General features: G+C 53.7%; 1 protein-coding gene across 6 annotated transcripts in view; it reads left to right on the top strand.

The window, feature by feature from the left end:
• Positions 1 to 17,813, top strand: part of DAB2I (DAB2 interacting protein) — a 217,053-nt gene that overhangs the window by 110,979 nt on the left and 88,261 nt on the right. For all 6 annotated transcript variants that reach the window (XM_011750494.3, XM_011750486.3, XM_011750491.3 and 3 more), the window contains exon 2: positions 400 to 503. In XM_011750494.3, coding sequence (XP_011748796.2) covers positions 400 to 503 — 104 coding nt within the window. The remainder of the gene's footprint in view (positions 1 to 399; positions 504 to 17,813) is intronic.

The following is a 17,813-nucleotide window of genomic DNA, read 5'->3' on the forward strand; positions in this document are numbered from 1 at the left end:
ATGTTTTCAAGGTCCCATCATGTTACAGCTTGCATCAGAACTTCGTTCCTTTTTAGAGCAGAATGGTGTTCCCTTGCATGTCAATACTGTGTGTGTGTTCATTCTTCTGCTGATGGACACTTGGGTTTCCATCATTTGGCTGCTATGAACATTTGCATACAGGTATTTGAGTACTTGTTTTCAGTTATTTTGGGTTATACCCAGGAGTGGAATTGCTGGGTCATGTGGCACTTGTATTTTTAATTTTTTGGAGAAACTGCCAGACTTTTCCATAGTGCCTGGATCATTTTCTAGGGGTCAGTTTGTCTGTTGTCCTGGCTGCGATGGGAGTGGCAGGAGGTCCTAGCTGTGTGGCCTTGGCTGTTCTTGTTCAACCTCTCTCTTCTCCTCTGTTGGCAGAGTCGCCTCAAGAAAGGCCGGGCTCTCGGCGCAGCCTGCCCGGCAGCCTCTCCGAGAAGAGCCCCAGCATGGAGCCCTCGGCCGCCACGCCGTTCCGGGTCACGGTAACTATCTCTGCGTCACCACCACCGCCACTGCCACCACCATCACCACCTCGCCCGGGGTGCTGCTCTGCGACCCCACGGCCCCCCCTTCCTGGAGCCTCATGGACCCGGAGAGCATCCGGCCTCCCTTGCTCTAGGTATCCGATCCCTCAGCTGCTCCCATCTCCGTGGCTCAGCCCTGGCCCCAGGGGCCACATGGGGGGTCCCATCCTGAGAGGGAGGGGGCAGGTGGAGGACAGACAGCACTGAAAGCTATGGGGCCCAGCGCTGAGCTGGCCCAGGAAGAGAAGAGGCTCTTGTTAGTTTGGATAAATGTACCCTTGAGGGCGCACACACACTGTGCTTCTGCAACCCTGAAAAGATACACTGTTTTTGTTTCCATGTATTTTAACACCTCTCATGGCATACCATAATGTAAATCTTTCTTGGCGGTACATAAAATGATGCTGTATCTTACAATTGACGATGGCTTAGAACCGACAACACACAGACTGTATATCGTAGCTATTGAACTGAGTCCTCCCCACCAGCACACAGACTTTTAAAAAATTACAAATCTAAACAGCTTTATGGAAACAGACCCCAGTGACCCTCAACGGCTGACTGTTCACGCCCTTCTGCATTGCTGTGTGTACACACACACACACACACACACACACACCACCCCCCCAGAGTTTTGGGTCCCTCCGCTCCCTCATTCAGGAGCATTACTGTGTGTACTTCTCTCTAAGGCTGTCCCAGGCACCAGAAACGCAGCGATGACATAGACACATTCCTTTCTCCAGGGAGCTCAGGTCTGTAGGGCAGGTGGACGTTGGATGGGTTGTTCATCCATTCATTCGCTCATTAGTTTTTCTGTCATGCCTGCTGTGTGCGAGCAGAGGAAAGAGGGTTCTCGGTGGCGAGAACAGGGAGTGTGCAGGCCTGGCTGTCACCGGATAGCATCATATAGGGGCTCCAGGGGAGCTGGAAATGACTGGCAGTTCCCGAGGGGGTCCCACGGGAGCTGGCTTTTGAGCTGCATCTTGAAGGATCCATAGAAAATGGCTAGGCAAGGACAGAGAGGGAGAGAGACTTCCAGAGAGGGGGAACAGCAGTTGCAAAGGTATGGAGGCACCCTAGAAATTTCCTCTGCTTGCCATAGGTCTGGCGCCTCATCCCTTGGGCATCAGCTTAGATATCAGCTCCTGACCACACACCTCCAGGAAGCCCTCTTGGTTTTCCCCATCACAGCAGCCTGCTCTTCTCTTTCCTAGTACTTAATGTCAGCGTGAGAATGTGAGCTCATAAGGTCGAGGGCTGATGTGTTTGTGGCATGCAGAAATGCTTGGCGGAGCTGGAGTTGAGGGGATCTGGAGGACAGGGTGGGTGAGACTGGGAAGCCTGGCTGAGTGGAGGTCACATGGAACCTCCAGTACCAGGCCAAAAGGATGGGGCTTTCCCCAGGGCCATTGATTCTCCCCACTGTCGATATGTTATAACAATGCCTTAAAAACTAGCTTATTGTCCTTCTTTAAGATTTCAGTCCATTGGGCCAGGGCAGGGCCTGGCAATCTGCATTTTGACAAGCTTCCCCCAGGAGGTGATTCTGAGTCCCCAGCTGGGGGTTGACCCTGTGGGCAATGAGGAGGAAGCCTGCACTGAGAGGAGTGAGGGTCGTGGCCCTGGGTTTGGCCAGGGGTTCCCAGGAAGCTGGTCTCCAGCCTGCAGGGAGCGCCTGGATGCTGGGGCCAGGGTGACCCCCACTCCTATCAGCTAGAGCGAAGGCCAAGTTCTGATCTCTGTGGATCCCTGGGGCCACAGCAGGCAGGGTGGGCCTTCAAGGGGGGCCTAGGGAACGATGACTAATAATAATTAGTAATAGTAGCTGCCTCCATTGATGAAGTGCCTACTGTGTGCCAGGCACTGGGCTCACTGTCCTACATCCCTGATCTGTTTGTTTTGTTTTGTTTTGTTTTTGTTTGTTTGTTTTTGGTTTTTTTTGAGACAGAATCTTGCTCTGTCGCCTAGGCTGGAGTGCAGTGGTGTGATCTTGGCTCGCTGCAACCTCTGCCTCCCAGGTTCAAGCTGTTCTCCTACCTCAGCCCCCGAGTAGCTGGGATTACAGGAGTACGCCACCACACCCATCTATTTTTGTATTTTTTAGTAGAGATGGGGTTTCCCCGTGTTGGCCAGGCTGGTCTCGAACTTCTGACCTCAGGTGATCCTCCCACCTTGGCCTCCCAAAGTGCTGGGATTACAGGTGTGAGCCACCACTCCCAGCCTACCTGATCTCTCTTCATCCAGGAGACAGACGTACAGCGGAAACATTGGTTACCCCATTTCCCAGGTGAGGAAACAGGTTCCGAGAGAGAAAGTCACTTGCTGCCCAAGCTCCAACTGCTACTAAGTGGCGGAACCAAGATTCGAACCCAGGTCTCTCTAACCCCAGGGCATGAAGCACACCCATCCTCAGGCTAGGAGGAGGATCCATTGCCCCACACCCTCCCACAACCCCATCAGCATCATTTTTCCACCTGTTTCCCTTTCCTGAGTTGCTCTAATAGGGGTATGATCACACCTTAAAGTTGTTATAATTTGCAGCTCCAGTTGACAGCTAGGACTGGTATTTTCCCTGTAGTGGTGTCTCTGCTCTGTCTCTCAGGGTAGAAACCACCTTCAGTCAGAGTCAGAGTCAGAGTCAGAGCCAGCCTGGGGAACCTCGAGCTACCTGGGACTCAACTCACAGTCCCACCTGCCCTGTTAGGGTCTGCAGTATGAAGAGCATGTTCAAGGTGGTCACTTTGCCCACTTCTCATGGCAACCCTCTAGGGGAGGCACTATTAGTGTGCCCATTTCACAGGTGAGGAAACTGAGGTTCAGAGGTGAAATTCTTTAGCTGGTGTCACTCAGCTGCTGAGTCAGGACTGCCAGACATTTATGTTTTGTGTCCTTTTCTGGGCACGTTGGTCTTTAAGGGGTGTGATTCGAGATTCTCTTCTGGGCTGGGTGCTGGGAGCTGGCGGGGGGACTGGAGAACTCAGAGGTGGGGATCTGGGTTCAAATCCCAGCTCTTCCATGATCCATGTGATCTCAGTAGCCACTCAGCCTCTCCGAGCCTCGTGTTCTTGACAGTAAAATGTGGAATGACAGACTTTGCTTGGACTGTGGACTTGGTGAATGTGGTCGCCCAGGTCTGATCCATGGTGGGTGCTTCATGGATGAAATCCATCATTACCATCTGAATCGGGTTTCCATTTTTGGCTGTAAAACATCAGTAAAGATCTAGGAGGGTTGGAGTACAGGCAGAGGACAAGGTGTTTGGGGGAAGGTCAAAGGTGAGCCTGGCCTGGGCCTTGGAGACAGACCCTCACACAGACCCTGTGCAGGGCCAGAAGCACCCGCCTCCCTCCCCTAGCCCGTAGCACACACTTGTTCACTTACAGGCTCCCAAAAGCTACGTCCTCACGTGCTCAGCTGACTTTTGCTCTGTGTAGACCCTCGAGGGAACCCGGGAAACATGGTTTTGCCTCGGGGAGGCAGGGGAGATGCTACAGGATGTACTGGAATAACTGCCACCTTCACTGCCATTTCAAACCCAGATGGTAGGATGTCAGCATTTCTTACAGGGGTGCTTCTTTGGGAGAATCAATGAGTCAGGGTGTATGTAAAGTCTACAAGGCTCATCCTGTCCACTTTCTCCATGGAAACTGAGGCCTGGGAAGGGCTTGTCAGAGGTCACCACGCAGCTGACAGCGGTTCAGGAGCCTGGATTGTTTACACCCTCACATGCCACGCCTCCTCATTTTGTGAGTCAGCCAAGGACCTGCAGCCACTCTGCAGGACATTGAAGGCTCAGTGCTAGTCCCGCCCATGGCTCTTGGAGACCTTGTGACCCTGGGAGAGCCTCAGTTTCCCCTTTTGTGAAATGTGGGGGATGGACTTTGTAAGGTAGCGTACAGTTTGGGCATAAATAGGTGCTTAAATGTTCTGGTGCAGTAGCTAAGATAATGGGCTCTAGAGAGTTCCCTGGCCCGGGTTTCAGGCCCTGCACAGCCTCATACCAGCTTTGTGGCTTGGCCAGGAATGGAACTTTTCTGCCCACCTGTGACAACTCCCTCCCTCCTTTAGGGAGAGTTGGAGGGTAGGGGAGTGACTCTCCAGGATGACACAGTGCTACAAGGCTGGCATGTGCTCTGCAGGTTATAGGGGCCCTTGAATGAGGATGGGAGAAGGGGCCTGGGAGTAGATGACTAGAGAGGCTTCCTGTGCGTCTGTGGCCATCAGCTCTCAGATTCCTGAGATTCAAACCCAGATCTGTCTGCTCTGTGCCAGTAGCATCTCCTGGAAGGGAAGGAGGGAAGGGTGGCAGGCAGCATGCTGGGGCGCTGGATCCACATAGACCAATGGTCAGGCTGGGTCTGGGGGCTTTGCATGTGCCCACCCAGCTTCCCCAGGCCCTGGGCTCCTTAGCAGCAACAGTGTGCTGTTCTGTCTCTCCTGCCACTCCATGGCAGAGGAGCTGTGGTTTGATTTGGGAGGCAAAGAACTGATGACTCTTCCTGGTCTCCCCACTAGCTCCTCAGCCTGACCCCTTCCCCAGCCCCAACCTTCCCTGTTGCGGGCTGGGTCCTTCCTCCCTCTCTCCTTCCTCCCTCCCTCCTTCCTCTGCCCCCACCCCTCCCATCAACCTTGAGGATGGCTGGCAGACCCAGGGTGTGGGAGGTGGCAGAGGCTCTGGGAAACTTGACAGCCAATTGATTCCTCCTTGAGAAGTTGAAAGTGGAGACTCGTGTTTGAAGGTTTAGCTGAAATTAGGTCTCAGGGATATTTTTTGCGAGATGGAGAAGGAGAAGTGTCAGGGAGGGGAAGGCCCAGGGGGCTGGCACAAACTGCAGATAGACTCAATATTGGGTTGATTGCGGATGCTTCTAGGAGCAGGTCTTTGGTTTCTTTCAACAACTCACTTTTATTGGGTGCTTGGTTGTGCACACCCTGTGACAGAACAAGGAGCAGTTATCTCTGGCCAGGAAGGACAGGGAATTCTTAGAGGAGGGACTTTTGGGGCTGGGCTTTGAGGGGTGTATAGGAGTTCATCAGGAACCAAGGGAGAAGAGTATTTCAGTTAGTGAAGTGAATAGAAACAAACTAATGACCCTGTGTGATTAGAGTGCTGGATGAGTTCAGGGCCTGGAGAGAAGAGTGAGAGACCTTGGTGGGTGAGCTAAAGCCTTTGGACTTTCTCCTGCAGGACACAAGAACCACAGTGGATGATGGCCGTGAGTGGAGGTAGCAGTAGACCTCTGGGCTGTGGACCTCAGGTTTCCCAGCTGCTCACCCCTCTTCCCACTCCTGTAGCCTCCCCGCATCCTTGCCGTGTTTCAACTGTCTTTCTGTCACACAAACACAAGAAACAGGCATGTGAACACAAACATGCAAGCTAGTGGGTGACCCTCCCGCCTATGTCACCATGGAAAGGCTACTGGAAATTAACTGGTTCAACCCTTCCCTATACAGAGGAGGGACTGAGAATCATAGAAGGGAGGGTCCTTTCCTGAGGTCACACAGCATGTCTAGGGTAGGGCCTGGAGTTGAGCCCAGGTCTCTGTCCTTCTCCCCCACATCCAGTAGTCCTCACCCCTTACTCCTTCCCGTCCTTTCCTCCCAGCACCTGGACATCAGCCACCCCATCTGAGCTGAGCCCTTCTCCCAGCCCCCATCACATTTCCTGGGGGGAATGGGTGTTCTTTGGTCCAACTGCCTTTGGAGCCCCCGACAGCTCCCTCCTGCTCATCTACACACTGCCCCCTCCTGGCCGCCAGGCCCCAGCCCCAACTGCAGAGGCACCTGAAGTTTGGGCTGGGGGCTGCCTGAAGGAGGAATGCATGACTTAAGGTCCAGGAGGGGGCATTCTCTGCTCCCTGCAGAGTTGGCCTCGCTACCCCCCATTTGTGCCCCTTCCAAGCTACGGAGGCTCCGAGTGGCTGTTGGGGTGGGGAACAGAAAAGCCAGCCAGGCTCACAGATGAGACGATCCAGATCTGTCCCAGGGTATATGGGGAAACTGAGGCCTGCAGAAGAGCGGCTTGCCCAGGATACTTGCTGGGGCTCCCTCCACTGGCCCAGGCTGCTGCGGGTCCATCTCAGATGGTCATTCACTTGGGACATGTTTATGTTTGTGGCCCATCAACCAGCGGAGGGATGTCAGCCATGCAGCCCTGGCTGTAACAGGGCGGTAGTGCTGGACTCCTGGGTGGGGTCCCACCATGGACTCCCCAGTTTTCTCCTTGAATTATGAGGAATTTGCTTAGTTCCGCTCTGTGAGTCAGTCTCCTGACCCAGCACCTGGCGTGTATTCAGCAGATGGGCGGGGTGGTGGGAGAGCAAACCCTGCCCCCTCCACCCCCTCCACCTTCACCCCCTCCATCCCTGACCTTCATGGAGCCTGATTGGTATTAAGCTATTCAAACCCAAAAGGTATTACTGTCATTTTGGTCTGTGTCTGCCTTCCGCGGGGGGCGTCCCCCTTTTCTGCAGAGGGAGTGTTGGAAGGTGGGACTCAGGAGTTGTCCAGGGTGGCCAGGGTGGGGCAGGGATGGTCTTCAGGGCAGGAGTCTAGGGACAGGGGGTCTTGGAGCCTCCTGAGTCCAATACCAGGCCAGACTGAGGCCTGGGACAGAGGTGGGAGTGCTGCAGTATTGGTAGGGTTGGGAGGCTGTCTCCCCACCCCATTAATACACAGGAAGGCGGTTTCATTAGCTCCGTTTTGCAGTTGAGGAACCCAGGCTCAGGGAGGAGAAGGGCCTGGCCTCAGCAGGTCTACAGCTGGTGGGTGGCAGGGGTGGGAGCCCAGCTCTGGTCTGTGAGTCTTGCCGTGGTGTGAACGAACTTACTTTCTTCTCTCCTTTTGCCTTTCTTTATTCTTTCTTGCAATACATTTGTCATCACTACCAATTATGTGTCAGGGCCTATGCCAGTCACTGAGGACACAAAGAGGATGAAAACGTAGTTGCTACCTGCAGAAATACAGAAGGGTCAGCCGGGACTTGGTGAAGTAATTTCCAGGCAGGTGAAGGGGAAAGGACATTCCAGGCAAAGGCCAGGACATGGGAAACAGCATGGGCAAATGACAGCAGGAAATGAGAGCAGTTTGGGGGCTGAAATGTGAGGAAGTGGCTGGAATGGAAGTGACAAGAGATCCATGGCAGTGAACAGAGCAGATGGGATCTAAGGCCATATTAACAGGAGTATGAGGTCCTCATCAAGGGAGGTGAGGTGGGCCAGAGTAGGCCAGAGCAGACATGGAGTGCAGCATACTTGAATAGGCTAGGAGAGTCTGGAGCTCCTTCAGTGGGCAGAGAGCAAGACTGGGTGGGGATCCAGCATGGGGTTGGGGGGGACAAGCAAATTGCTTAAGTAGGTTCTCAGGAGCCTGTTCCAACCCCCAAACATCTGTGCTCAGAATGCCCTTGTGCAGGAGTAGAGGGAAGAGCCCATTTCAAGGATCCCTGGAATCCCCTGCCTTACCTTGGCAAGTGGCAGCTTGGCTTGGGCAGTGTGAGTGGGAAGGATGGAAGTGAAGGGAACAAGCCAGCCTTAGTACCCCCTCCTCTCCCTGCCCTGGGGTCTTCCAAATGCATCCGTAGGCCATCCCTGCAAACTTCATTTCCCCAGCCCTGCACTTAAGCCTGTTGGGCAGCACAGAATCAGATGAACTGGTTCCCATTAAGGTGTAAAGGCCACCACCCCAATTCCTGCCAGGTTCAGTAACTGGCAGGTGGAATGCTTTGTGGGGGCCTTTCTTCCTCTCTTCACACCCACTCAGGGTCCTGGGGGTACAGTGCTGGCCTCTCCCAGGGATAGTCCCCCAAACCCAGGGATGGAGTGGGATTAAAATCTTGGCCACTGCTCCCTTCTGTGGGATGGCTCAGGCAAGTTGCCCCACTCTCTTTCCCTGTCTGTAAACGGGCAGGAACCCCTCCCCACAGGGTGGCTGTGCGGGCTCAGTGCCTGGCACAAGGGAACATTCCCCAGTGTTCACACCTGTTCCCCTTGCTTGTGTGTGGGGTGCCCTTCCACCCCACATTTCCTCCAGAGCCCCAGGTAACTGGGCAGACCCCTCCCCCTTCCATACCCCTCCATCACGGCCCCAAAGCAACATCACCCCTGACTGAACTTCTAGGGCTCAGCCCTGGCAGTAGAAGGTGGAGAGGGGCTGGAGGGGTTCCTCGGGGACCAGAGACCAAGTTGTCAGGTGGTGAATTCAGATAGAGATGGAGGTGTCTGCGCAGGGCAGTTTCCCGCCAGTTGGGGGCAGCAGAGGGTAGCAAGTGGACTTCTGGGTGGCTCCTCCCAGTGAGTGTTGAACTCCCAGGGGTTTGTGTGTCCAGGGCCACAGGGAGGCAGCCCACTGTGCTAAATAAGCTGTAGAGCCCACTGCTGGGGGCTGGGAGCAGCTTAGATCTGGGAGCACCTGTCAGTGGCCGGGCCTGGCATGACTGGCTGTGCCAGCTGGGCCTGGGTCGATCAGAAAGCCAGGGGTTCTGAAAGGGGACCCTGGTCAGGGACACTGGATGGAACAAGGTCTGGGGCCGAGACAGCTGTCCACCAAGAGGAAGGGCACAGGGTGAGGTGGACCAGTATGTGATCTGTCAGGCAGGGCTGCTGCACTGGTCACCAGGCTGGGACTGACAGACACCAGTCACTGCCACCCTTTGATGGGTTATAGGCACCTGTTCCACCTACCACTGCTTTGAGAGGAGGTAAGGCAGGCATTGTGGGAGAGGCATGGTGGTGGTCAGAGCTTGCACTCCAAGTCCCATTGGCCTGAGTTCGAATCCCAGCTCTACCACCTCTGCTATCTTTACGATGGGGGATTTTGAATCCTGTTCTGCACAGTACTCTGGGTCAGGCCCTGTGCTGAGCACTTTCTAAGTATTATCTCATTTAATCCTTACAACCCGAGGCTCAGATAACACAAATCTCACTCTCAGAAGGTGACAAAATCAAGGCAGATGGGGAGTGAAGAGCTAGCTAGGATGGCTCCGCTCACGGGCCTGGATCTTGAAGTTCTCACAGCGCCCGGCCCACAGCACGCAGCCCAGTCTTTGCTAGCCAGTGCTGTTTTTCTCTCCATCTTACAGTTGAGGATGTTGAAGCCCAGAGAGGGGAGGTGCATTGTCCTGGGCCACACAGCTTGCAGGGACAGAGCTGAGATTTGGACCCAGGCCTCCCCATCTCTCTGCCTTATCTTGTCCTGCCCCTGCTTTGAGCAGGCCTGGCCCCAGGAGTCAGACACCCCTGGGATAGGAGAGAACTGTTCTCCTCTTGCCATCCTGCTCTGTGGCCCTGCAGGTCCACCCCTCTCCTGGGAGGTGGTGGGGTGGGCTGCATGTCAGGGGCCAGGCTCAGATGCCTTCATTTTCCCACCTCCTCATGCTACGAAAATGAAACGATCAAGTGGCATTTTGGTGGGATTGCAGACATAATTATATCTGAGTTGTCAGGCGGGAATTGTTTCCAAAGCCAGGAGGCCCTCTGTGGAGGTGGCAGTAGTGACATCTGTTTCCAACACAAGGCTCTGCATCGAGATGAGTAACTTCTCCTGTGGAATTGCTTAAAGAACGTCTAAAACGAGCTGAGCTTGTTACTCCCCTGCTCCAGCACCTTAGATGGCTCCCAGCAGGGTGGGGGATCCAGCTCCCCAGCCTGGCCTTCAAGTCCCCCAGGCTGTCCCAGCTTCCATGCCTTTGTGTGGGCAGGTCCTTCTACCCAGAATTCCTCCCCATTTCTCTGTCTCCAGAGCTCACTGGTGCCATCGAGGGCTGTGTCCAGGCTGTAGAACACCCGACCTGTCCACGCTCCCTCACAGACTCTGTGACTTCATGATCCATCACTTCTGTCTCTCCCACCAGACGGTGGTCACTTTCTCAAGGACAGGGACTGTTTCTGATTTGTCTGAACTCCCAGCACTGGAGCAAGGACTCACCCGTGGCAGATTCATGAGGGGCTTGTGGAATGAAGCTGCACGAGACAGAAAGAGACAGGGAGTAAACAAATTAAATGGAGTAATTGCAGGGCGAGCAGGGAAGGTGAGCAGTGATCTCTCCACTTCTGCCAGCCCCTGCACTGTGTGTCTGAGGTCAGAGTGGCCCCCTGCCATGGGAGGACAGGTCAAGACAAGTGACCCAGGCCACCAGAGGCCAGCAAGGACACCAGCCCTTGCCTTGAAAAGTGCCAGGCGTGGTGGCTCATGCCTGTAATCCCAGCACTTTGGGAGGTTGAGGCAGGTGGATCACCTGAAGTCAGGAGTTCTAGACCAGCATGGTCAACATGGTGAAACCACATCTCTATTAAAAACACAAAAAATTAGCCAGGCGTGGTGGCGCATGCCTGTAACCCCAGCTACTATGGAGGCTGAGGCAGGAGAATAGCTTGAACCCGGGAGGCTGGAGGTTGCAGCGAGCCGAGATCACACCAGTGCACTGCAGCCTGGGTGGCAGAGTGAAACTCCGTCCAAAAAAAAAAAAAAAAAGTAACTGACCTTTAAAGAAAAAAAGAAACTGACCTTGACTCCACCCCATACTCTATCCCATACCCAAGGGCCTTCTGAGGCCAGGACTCCCAGGTGAACCTTGGCCCGCAGATGGTAAATCACCCAGGAGGAGATATAGCCTATAAAATCCTCTCCCAAAACGGTGCATTTTGTATTCTGTAGTGAAAAGGGCTTTTCAGAGCACTGCTTACTCGGGTGGATTTATGGAGTTTCCCCCGCCCCTCCCTCCCACTAGTGGTTACTGGTCCTCAGGCCTGGAGCTCCCTGGGGTCCGGTTGTTTCCTTGGTGGTTCTTGGTCCAGGGAGAGAAACAAGATAGCACCTCTTTCCTGCCTTGCTGCCCTGGGGCCACCCAGGCCAGCTGGGTGCCTGGAAGTGCAGGGGAATCCTATCCAACTGAAGCTCCCTGTGGCCCAGCGCAAGTCTGTAAGTCCCACCATTAGTGCCCCTTTGTCCCCAGAAGATTCCCCCCCGTGTGTTGTCACCTGCAAATGGGTCACCAGGGAGGCACACCCAAGCTGGAAAGAATTTAGAGATCAGCTAGACTAATCCCTGCATTGTACAGCAGGGAAACTGAGTCACAGAGCGGCTTAGGTGCTGGCTCAGCGCCTCAGTCCGAAAATGGGATTACATGAGAGCTTTAGCTCTGGAGCAGCCTGTCTGTGTTGAACCCAGCTCTACCGCTTCCTGGCTGTGCGGTGCTGTGCAAATTAGTTGCCCTTTCTGAACTTCTGTTCTCCCATCTGCACACTAGGTTGTGAGAATTAAACAAGAGAAGTCATGGGAAGCTCTAATACAGTGCCTGAAGCTTAGTCAGGGCTTACTAAATACATCTGACTAATTCTCAGCAGCATGTTGGAAGAGCCTTCATTAGTATTAATAGCAGAGCTGGGTTTTGACCCCAGAGTTGTAGACTCCAAATGTGGTTTTCTTGCCACTCATGCAGTGCACAGAGCACAGGATAGGGGAGTTTTGCTGGGGAATGAGCACTAAAGTCAGCAAGTGGCCCCGGGAGGACTGGCTGGGACCTCAGTGATAGGGCGTGGGGGCAGGCGGAGAAAGTATAGACCCTGCTGCAGGGGTGTAACCGCCTGGTGGAATTGGCTTCCTTGCAGCCACGTGGCCCTGGGTGTCCAACTCCCCACCCCATCCCACGGCCAGGGCTGACTGAGAGCTTAAAGAGGTGATGAGGTGTTTGTAGCCATCCAGACCTCTGGGACAGGCTTATTATGCTAAGGCAGGTGCCAGCTGGAGGATTTATGGGACAATGAGTCACTCCCTGGCTGCTCTGGGTTGTCACATCCCAAGCTGAGATCTTGGGAATGCGTAACTGGTTTCTGTTCACTGATGCCTGCCCAATCCTGGGCACTGGCAGATACCAGGAGGGCCCTGCCGACATCCTCAGCTCCCCTCCCAACTTCACCTTCACCCTCTTCAAATCTGGGCTCCCCTCTTTTTCCTCCACTAGACTCTCAGTGTTCCTTAGGGTTCCCCTTTACTTGGGTGTCCTCTGCACTGGGGAGGGGATTATAAGCCCAGGCTCAGGTGGTGGTGTGTAACTGGGAGGCTGGAGGGACCTGTGATAACTCTAGGGGCCTCCCTGGACAGCCAGACTCCCCACTGTCCTACCTCTACACCTCTGCTTATGCTGTGAGTCTGCCTAGAATGCCTGTATGTGGCTATCCTGTCCCAGCTAATCTCCGCAAGCCCACCTGCTGTCCCACCTTCAGTGTATCCAAAATGCTGTCAAAAGCTGCCTCCTCTAGCAAGTCTGCCCAGATTGCTTCCAAGTGAAATCCTTTCAAAAAGCCCCGCAGAGCACTTTCTTTGTTTCCTTTTATGTCATTAAATATTTGTGAATTCATTCAGGAAATATTGAGAGAATAGCTGCCAGGTGTCCAGCACTGGAGACCCAGGTTGCCATGGCCCCTGCTCTGGAGGCTTTACAGTCCAGTATGGGTGGGGAGGCACTAAATAAACACACTTATAATTACAACTGTCGTAAGTCTACAGGGAGACCTGGCCTAGGGTGGGGACATCGGGGGACGCCTCTAAGGGAAAGACTGAGGAGGTACCTTAAGGGTGTGGAGGGTCTTCCTTCCCAGGCAGGAGGAACAGCCCAGGCCCTTCTGGCTAATGGCTGGGCTGGTCTCTGGTGGTCAAAGGAAGTGATAAATGAAAGTGATCGTGACAGCAATGCCAGCAGTTCGTATTTATTGTATGCAGGGAAATGGGCTAAGTTTCTTCCATGCATGATCTCATTGCATCTCCACAACCACTTTGTCCTCATTTTACTGAAGAGGACACAGGCATAGAAGGTTAAGTCATGAGCCCAAAGCCCCGTAGCCATTAAGTGGTGGAATCCCCTGCTTTCACCCTCTTCCAGGGGAAGTATGAAAATTATTTACATTTTACCTGGGGATTCCTAGAGATTGAATTACCCTTAGGACCTAAAGAGGTGTGTCAAACGGTGGAGTTTTAGCTGTGCTAATGGGCAGAAGGAGAAATGTTTAGGGCAGGGACCTTCAGCTCTTGCCAGGGAACAGAACTGCAAAAGCCACATGTTCAGGGAGCTGTAAAGACAAGCTTTTTGAGTGTGAGAGGAGCAAACAAGTTGTCCTCAAAGACTGCCAGAAAGTGAAGCCCTGCGAGAAAAGCAGAGGGGGTTATCTTGGAAGCCGTTAAGAGCTGTTTTCTTGCCTTGGTCCTGAGATCTGGGCTCCCAACTCTGGAGCTTCCTGGGCCACTTGCCCTTCCTTTCCTGGTTGTGAATTTGAGCACATGTGGGCCAGTGTGTTTAGTTTTGTGTGTCTGCACAATTCTGCGGGTGCCTGATGAAAGCTGAGTACATATGTATATTTATGGGCTTGTTTCAGTGTATTTGTATTTTGGCTTGTATGTTTCATGGCTGTGTATGTGTGTATTCGTGTGTGTGCTGATCAATGTGTTTGTGTTTGTGTGTGTCTGTATGTGTAGTGGTACCGGGGTACTTGTACGCTTACACATGCATTTCTTTGTGGGATGCCTTTCTTGTGTGTATTTGTATGCATGCCTGTCCTAGCACTTGCGTATGTTTCTGGCCCTGTATATTTCTCTAAGTGAACATGTTTAAGTGTGTTTTTCCAGGCAGTATTTTAACACAACAGTGACCCTGGAGTGTCAGGGTCCAGCCCCTTCCTGGGGCTTCCCCGAAGGCTCTCAGGGCCTATGAATTGGTTTTCTTTGTATGACTTAAGTAGTCTGGCTACCTTCTCCAGGCGGAATATGTGGCGATCTCACTGGTATGAGATTGTGGAGGAGTCTGTGGGCATAGGGTGGCCTGTGAATAGGTGGCCACCAGGAAGGCACTAACCTAATCCCAGTTTAAGATGCCTCCCGTCTTTTGCCTGTCACAGTGTCTGACATTCCACCATTAGTGAGTCATTCTCCAGCTGGGACCCTCTTTGATGGTGCATACCCTTGAGGGGAGGAGGCCAGAGAAGCTGGGCAGCCTGCCGTGGGTAGAGACCCGGGAACAGGGAAGGCGAGGGCAGGAGGAATGGCACATCTGAAGGATTCGGGCAAAGCCAGAGAATTCCCTGATGCCGTTGGTGCCAAGCCTGGGGCGGGCCAGGCAGCCTGGCCCTGGCAGCTGCTCTGACTTTATAGGATCATCAAATATCAGCACTGGAAAGGAGCTTGGTGATCACCCAGTCCAGCCCCTCGTGTTGCAGATGGGAAGACTGTGGCCCAGAAAGAGGAAGTGAGGGCAGCCTGTGAGGTTCTTGAAGCGTGGATGCTGAAGATACAAAGAGCACTGGGCAAGGAGCAGGGGACCCAGGTTCTAATGGCCCCGACTGGTGATGCTGGGCAGGTCCCACTGCCCTCTGGGCCTCAGATTTCTCCTCAGTATCACCAGCCTGGCTGCCCTCTGTGGGCCCTCCTGGCTCTCACCCTGTGACTCTGGAAGCAGGACCCCCACCACCCCAGCCCTTTTCTAGTGCCCCCACCAGCCTGCTGCAGTGTCGGGTCAGCCCGCCAGCCCGTGCACTCAGCATTTCTCCCCTCCTGGAGCTAAGAGAGGTGGCAGGATCTGGATGGGATCTTCTCCCCTTCCTGTTTATTTAGATGTGCTTTTGGCATTCGGGCAAAGCCCCAGAAAGATACTGAGAGACATGCCTGTCAAAATAGTCTCCCTTCTCCAAGGCTCTCTCTTTGGGGATGGGCCTTAGAAACAGCTATGGGAGGAGCCGGGCCTGGGCGGAGGGAGGATCCACAGGGTTCTGCCTCCATCCTGAGTACTGTCTTGGGGTTCCCCAGTGGGCAGCTGAGGGCTCAACGGGCGACAAAATTCTGCCAGGCCCACCTACCCATCTGCAGCAGCCCAGGTCTGTCTGTTGAAAGGGGAGAGAGTGATGAAGACAGGCCTGGAGGAAGAATGCAAGGACAAATAGATGTTGGGCTTGGGGGAAGGAACCCGCCTTTGATTGAGCACCTACTTTGTGCTAGGCATGTTGCTCAGTCAGTGCTTGGTATTCAGGTGAGAAGCAGTTTCTTTGAGACCATTGGTGACAAGGGGCTCCCGGGTGTCTAGGTGACGGCGCTGAAATGCAGATCCCTGGTTCCCTAGGGACTGCCTCCTCGGCTGGGAGTGAGGCACAGACAAGGACAGCACTGGGCAAGGTTCTCCTCCCTGGGGGTGGGGAGCCTCCAGGTATTCACTGGGAGCCCCTGTGTGACAGCTCTGCACTCAGGGAGTGAGCGGGCCTCCCTTTCTTCCCTCCCACCTTGGCTTTGGTCCCTGAGGCCTAGTACAGTGCCTGGGGCTGAGTGTGGGGAGGATGATCAGAGCTGTCCATTCTGTTTCCCTCTATGGAGGAGTCCCCACGCTGCCCATCCCAGGGGCCAGAACTCTCTTGGTTATAGTCCCAGCTCTGCCACTTTCAGCAGGTGACTTAACTTCTCTGAGCTTCCATTTCCCCACCCGGAAATCCAAAACATCCTGAATTCTGAAGCCCTTATTCTCCCAGGGATTCCTGATAAGAGGCGTTGGGAGCTCCTAGGCGTCCTCTCCTAGGGTGGGAGTGACTCGTCAGAACAGAAGCTTGATTGCTGGTAATATATCATCATCATCACGTGGAATTCATTGAAATGAGTAAATGAAGAAATCACGTATCTTGAATTCTGAAAGGGCTTTGAAAAAGTCGTTCAGGACCTTCTGGAGAAGGAACAGGGTTGTGGGCCAGATGTCAGGATGGTGGTGAAGTGGCAGGAACTGGGGTAGGAGAGTGGCTTAAGAACTTGGGTCCTTCCAGCCAGAGACCCCCAGGCCTCTGACCCCCACTCAAACTGCCCTGTGCTTTGGTCAGTGATATGATGGAAGCCTAGGGCCTAAAGGATCAGCTGGCATAGGAAGGATGTCCAGATGGGCAGTGGGCCATCCACAGAGAGGGGTGAGGGCTACATAGCTATCCATGCCCAGCCATCAGGGAATGAGCTGGGGAGGTGGCACCAGGCAGCAGCCTTGTGCAAAAGCCCTGAGGCCTTAGTTGACCTCAGCACCATGGCACAGCTGCCTGACAAGTAGACGGGGACATGGGCTGCCTTAATAGAGGCAGAGTGCCGCATCTGGGGAGGGAGCCTCGGGTCCCCGCGGACTGTGTAGGCTGCTTGCTGAGCTTTAGACATCAGTCCTTGCTCCAGTGAATGAAAGCTGAGGCCTCCACCTGAGCAGCCCTGCCTGCCTGTGCACTTTGGACATCGGGAGTCTCTGTGAGGTTGCTTTAGGAAAACAAAAAAAAGTTCTTGTTTAAAAGAGTTCAAAACTACCAAACTGGATGACATTCTGTGGCTCCAGAATCATTTTGCAAGCATGTTCATTCATGTCTCCATCCCCCCTGCTGGACAGCCCGCAGGCTCCTGTCTGGAAAGCCCAGACAGACTCCCACCCTTGGTGGTCATTTACCCATTGGGGCAAAAAGAGGTGATGGTGCTCAGCCAACATCAGTATTGGTTGCAATAAACCTACTACTGTGTGTAGTTGCTTAATAGTTACTGTCTTTCTGGTGACATCGTACTTCATCCTTCCCAGGGTCTCATAAAGTAGGTATCATCATCAGTTGATTTTACACATAGGGACACTGAGGCTCAGAGAGGGCCAGTAATCGGCCCACAGCTTGTCTGAATGAAGATTTGAGGCCAAGCGATGTGAGAGGGCTAGAGCTGTCCAGTGAGAATGGTCAGCAAGGATGGGCTCCTGTGGTCCAGGGCCATCTGCAGGAGAAGTGGGATACAGCCAGGCCTTAGGGGGTGTGGCTAGGGGGTCAGAGTCTGTCAGTGGGCAAGGGAGTGATCATGGGGACCACCTATAATCCTTGCAGATGAGCTAGGCCCAATACATGTCACTACAAATGGAGTGTTTTAATAGTCCTGTACATGTATATGGGAATTCCACGTAGCTTTTGTTGAGCACTTACTGTCTGCTACACTCTGAGCCTACAGCTTTATCATTTTTTTTTTTTTTTCCCAAGATGGAATCTTGTTTTGTCACCCAGGCTGAAATGCAGTGACGCAATCTTGGCTCACTACAACCTCCACCTCCCGGGTTCACGCGATTCTCCTGCCTCAGCCTCCCGAGTTGCTGGGATACACGCTCGTGCCACCACACCTGGCAAATTTTTGTATTTTTAGTAGAGATGGGGTTTTGCCATTTTGGCCAGGCTGGTCTTGAACTCCTGACCTCAGGTGATCTACCTGCCTCTGCCTCCCAAAGTGCTGGGATGACAGGCGTGAGCCACT

The sequence above is a fragment of the Macaca nemestrina genome, chromosome 14 (assembly GCF_043159975.1).
Source record: "Macaca nemestrina isolate mMacNem1 chromosome 14, mMacNem.hap1, whole genome shotgun sequence".
NCBI lineage: Eukaryota > Metazoa > Chordata > Mammalia > Primates > Cercopithecidae > Macaca > Macaca nemestrina.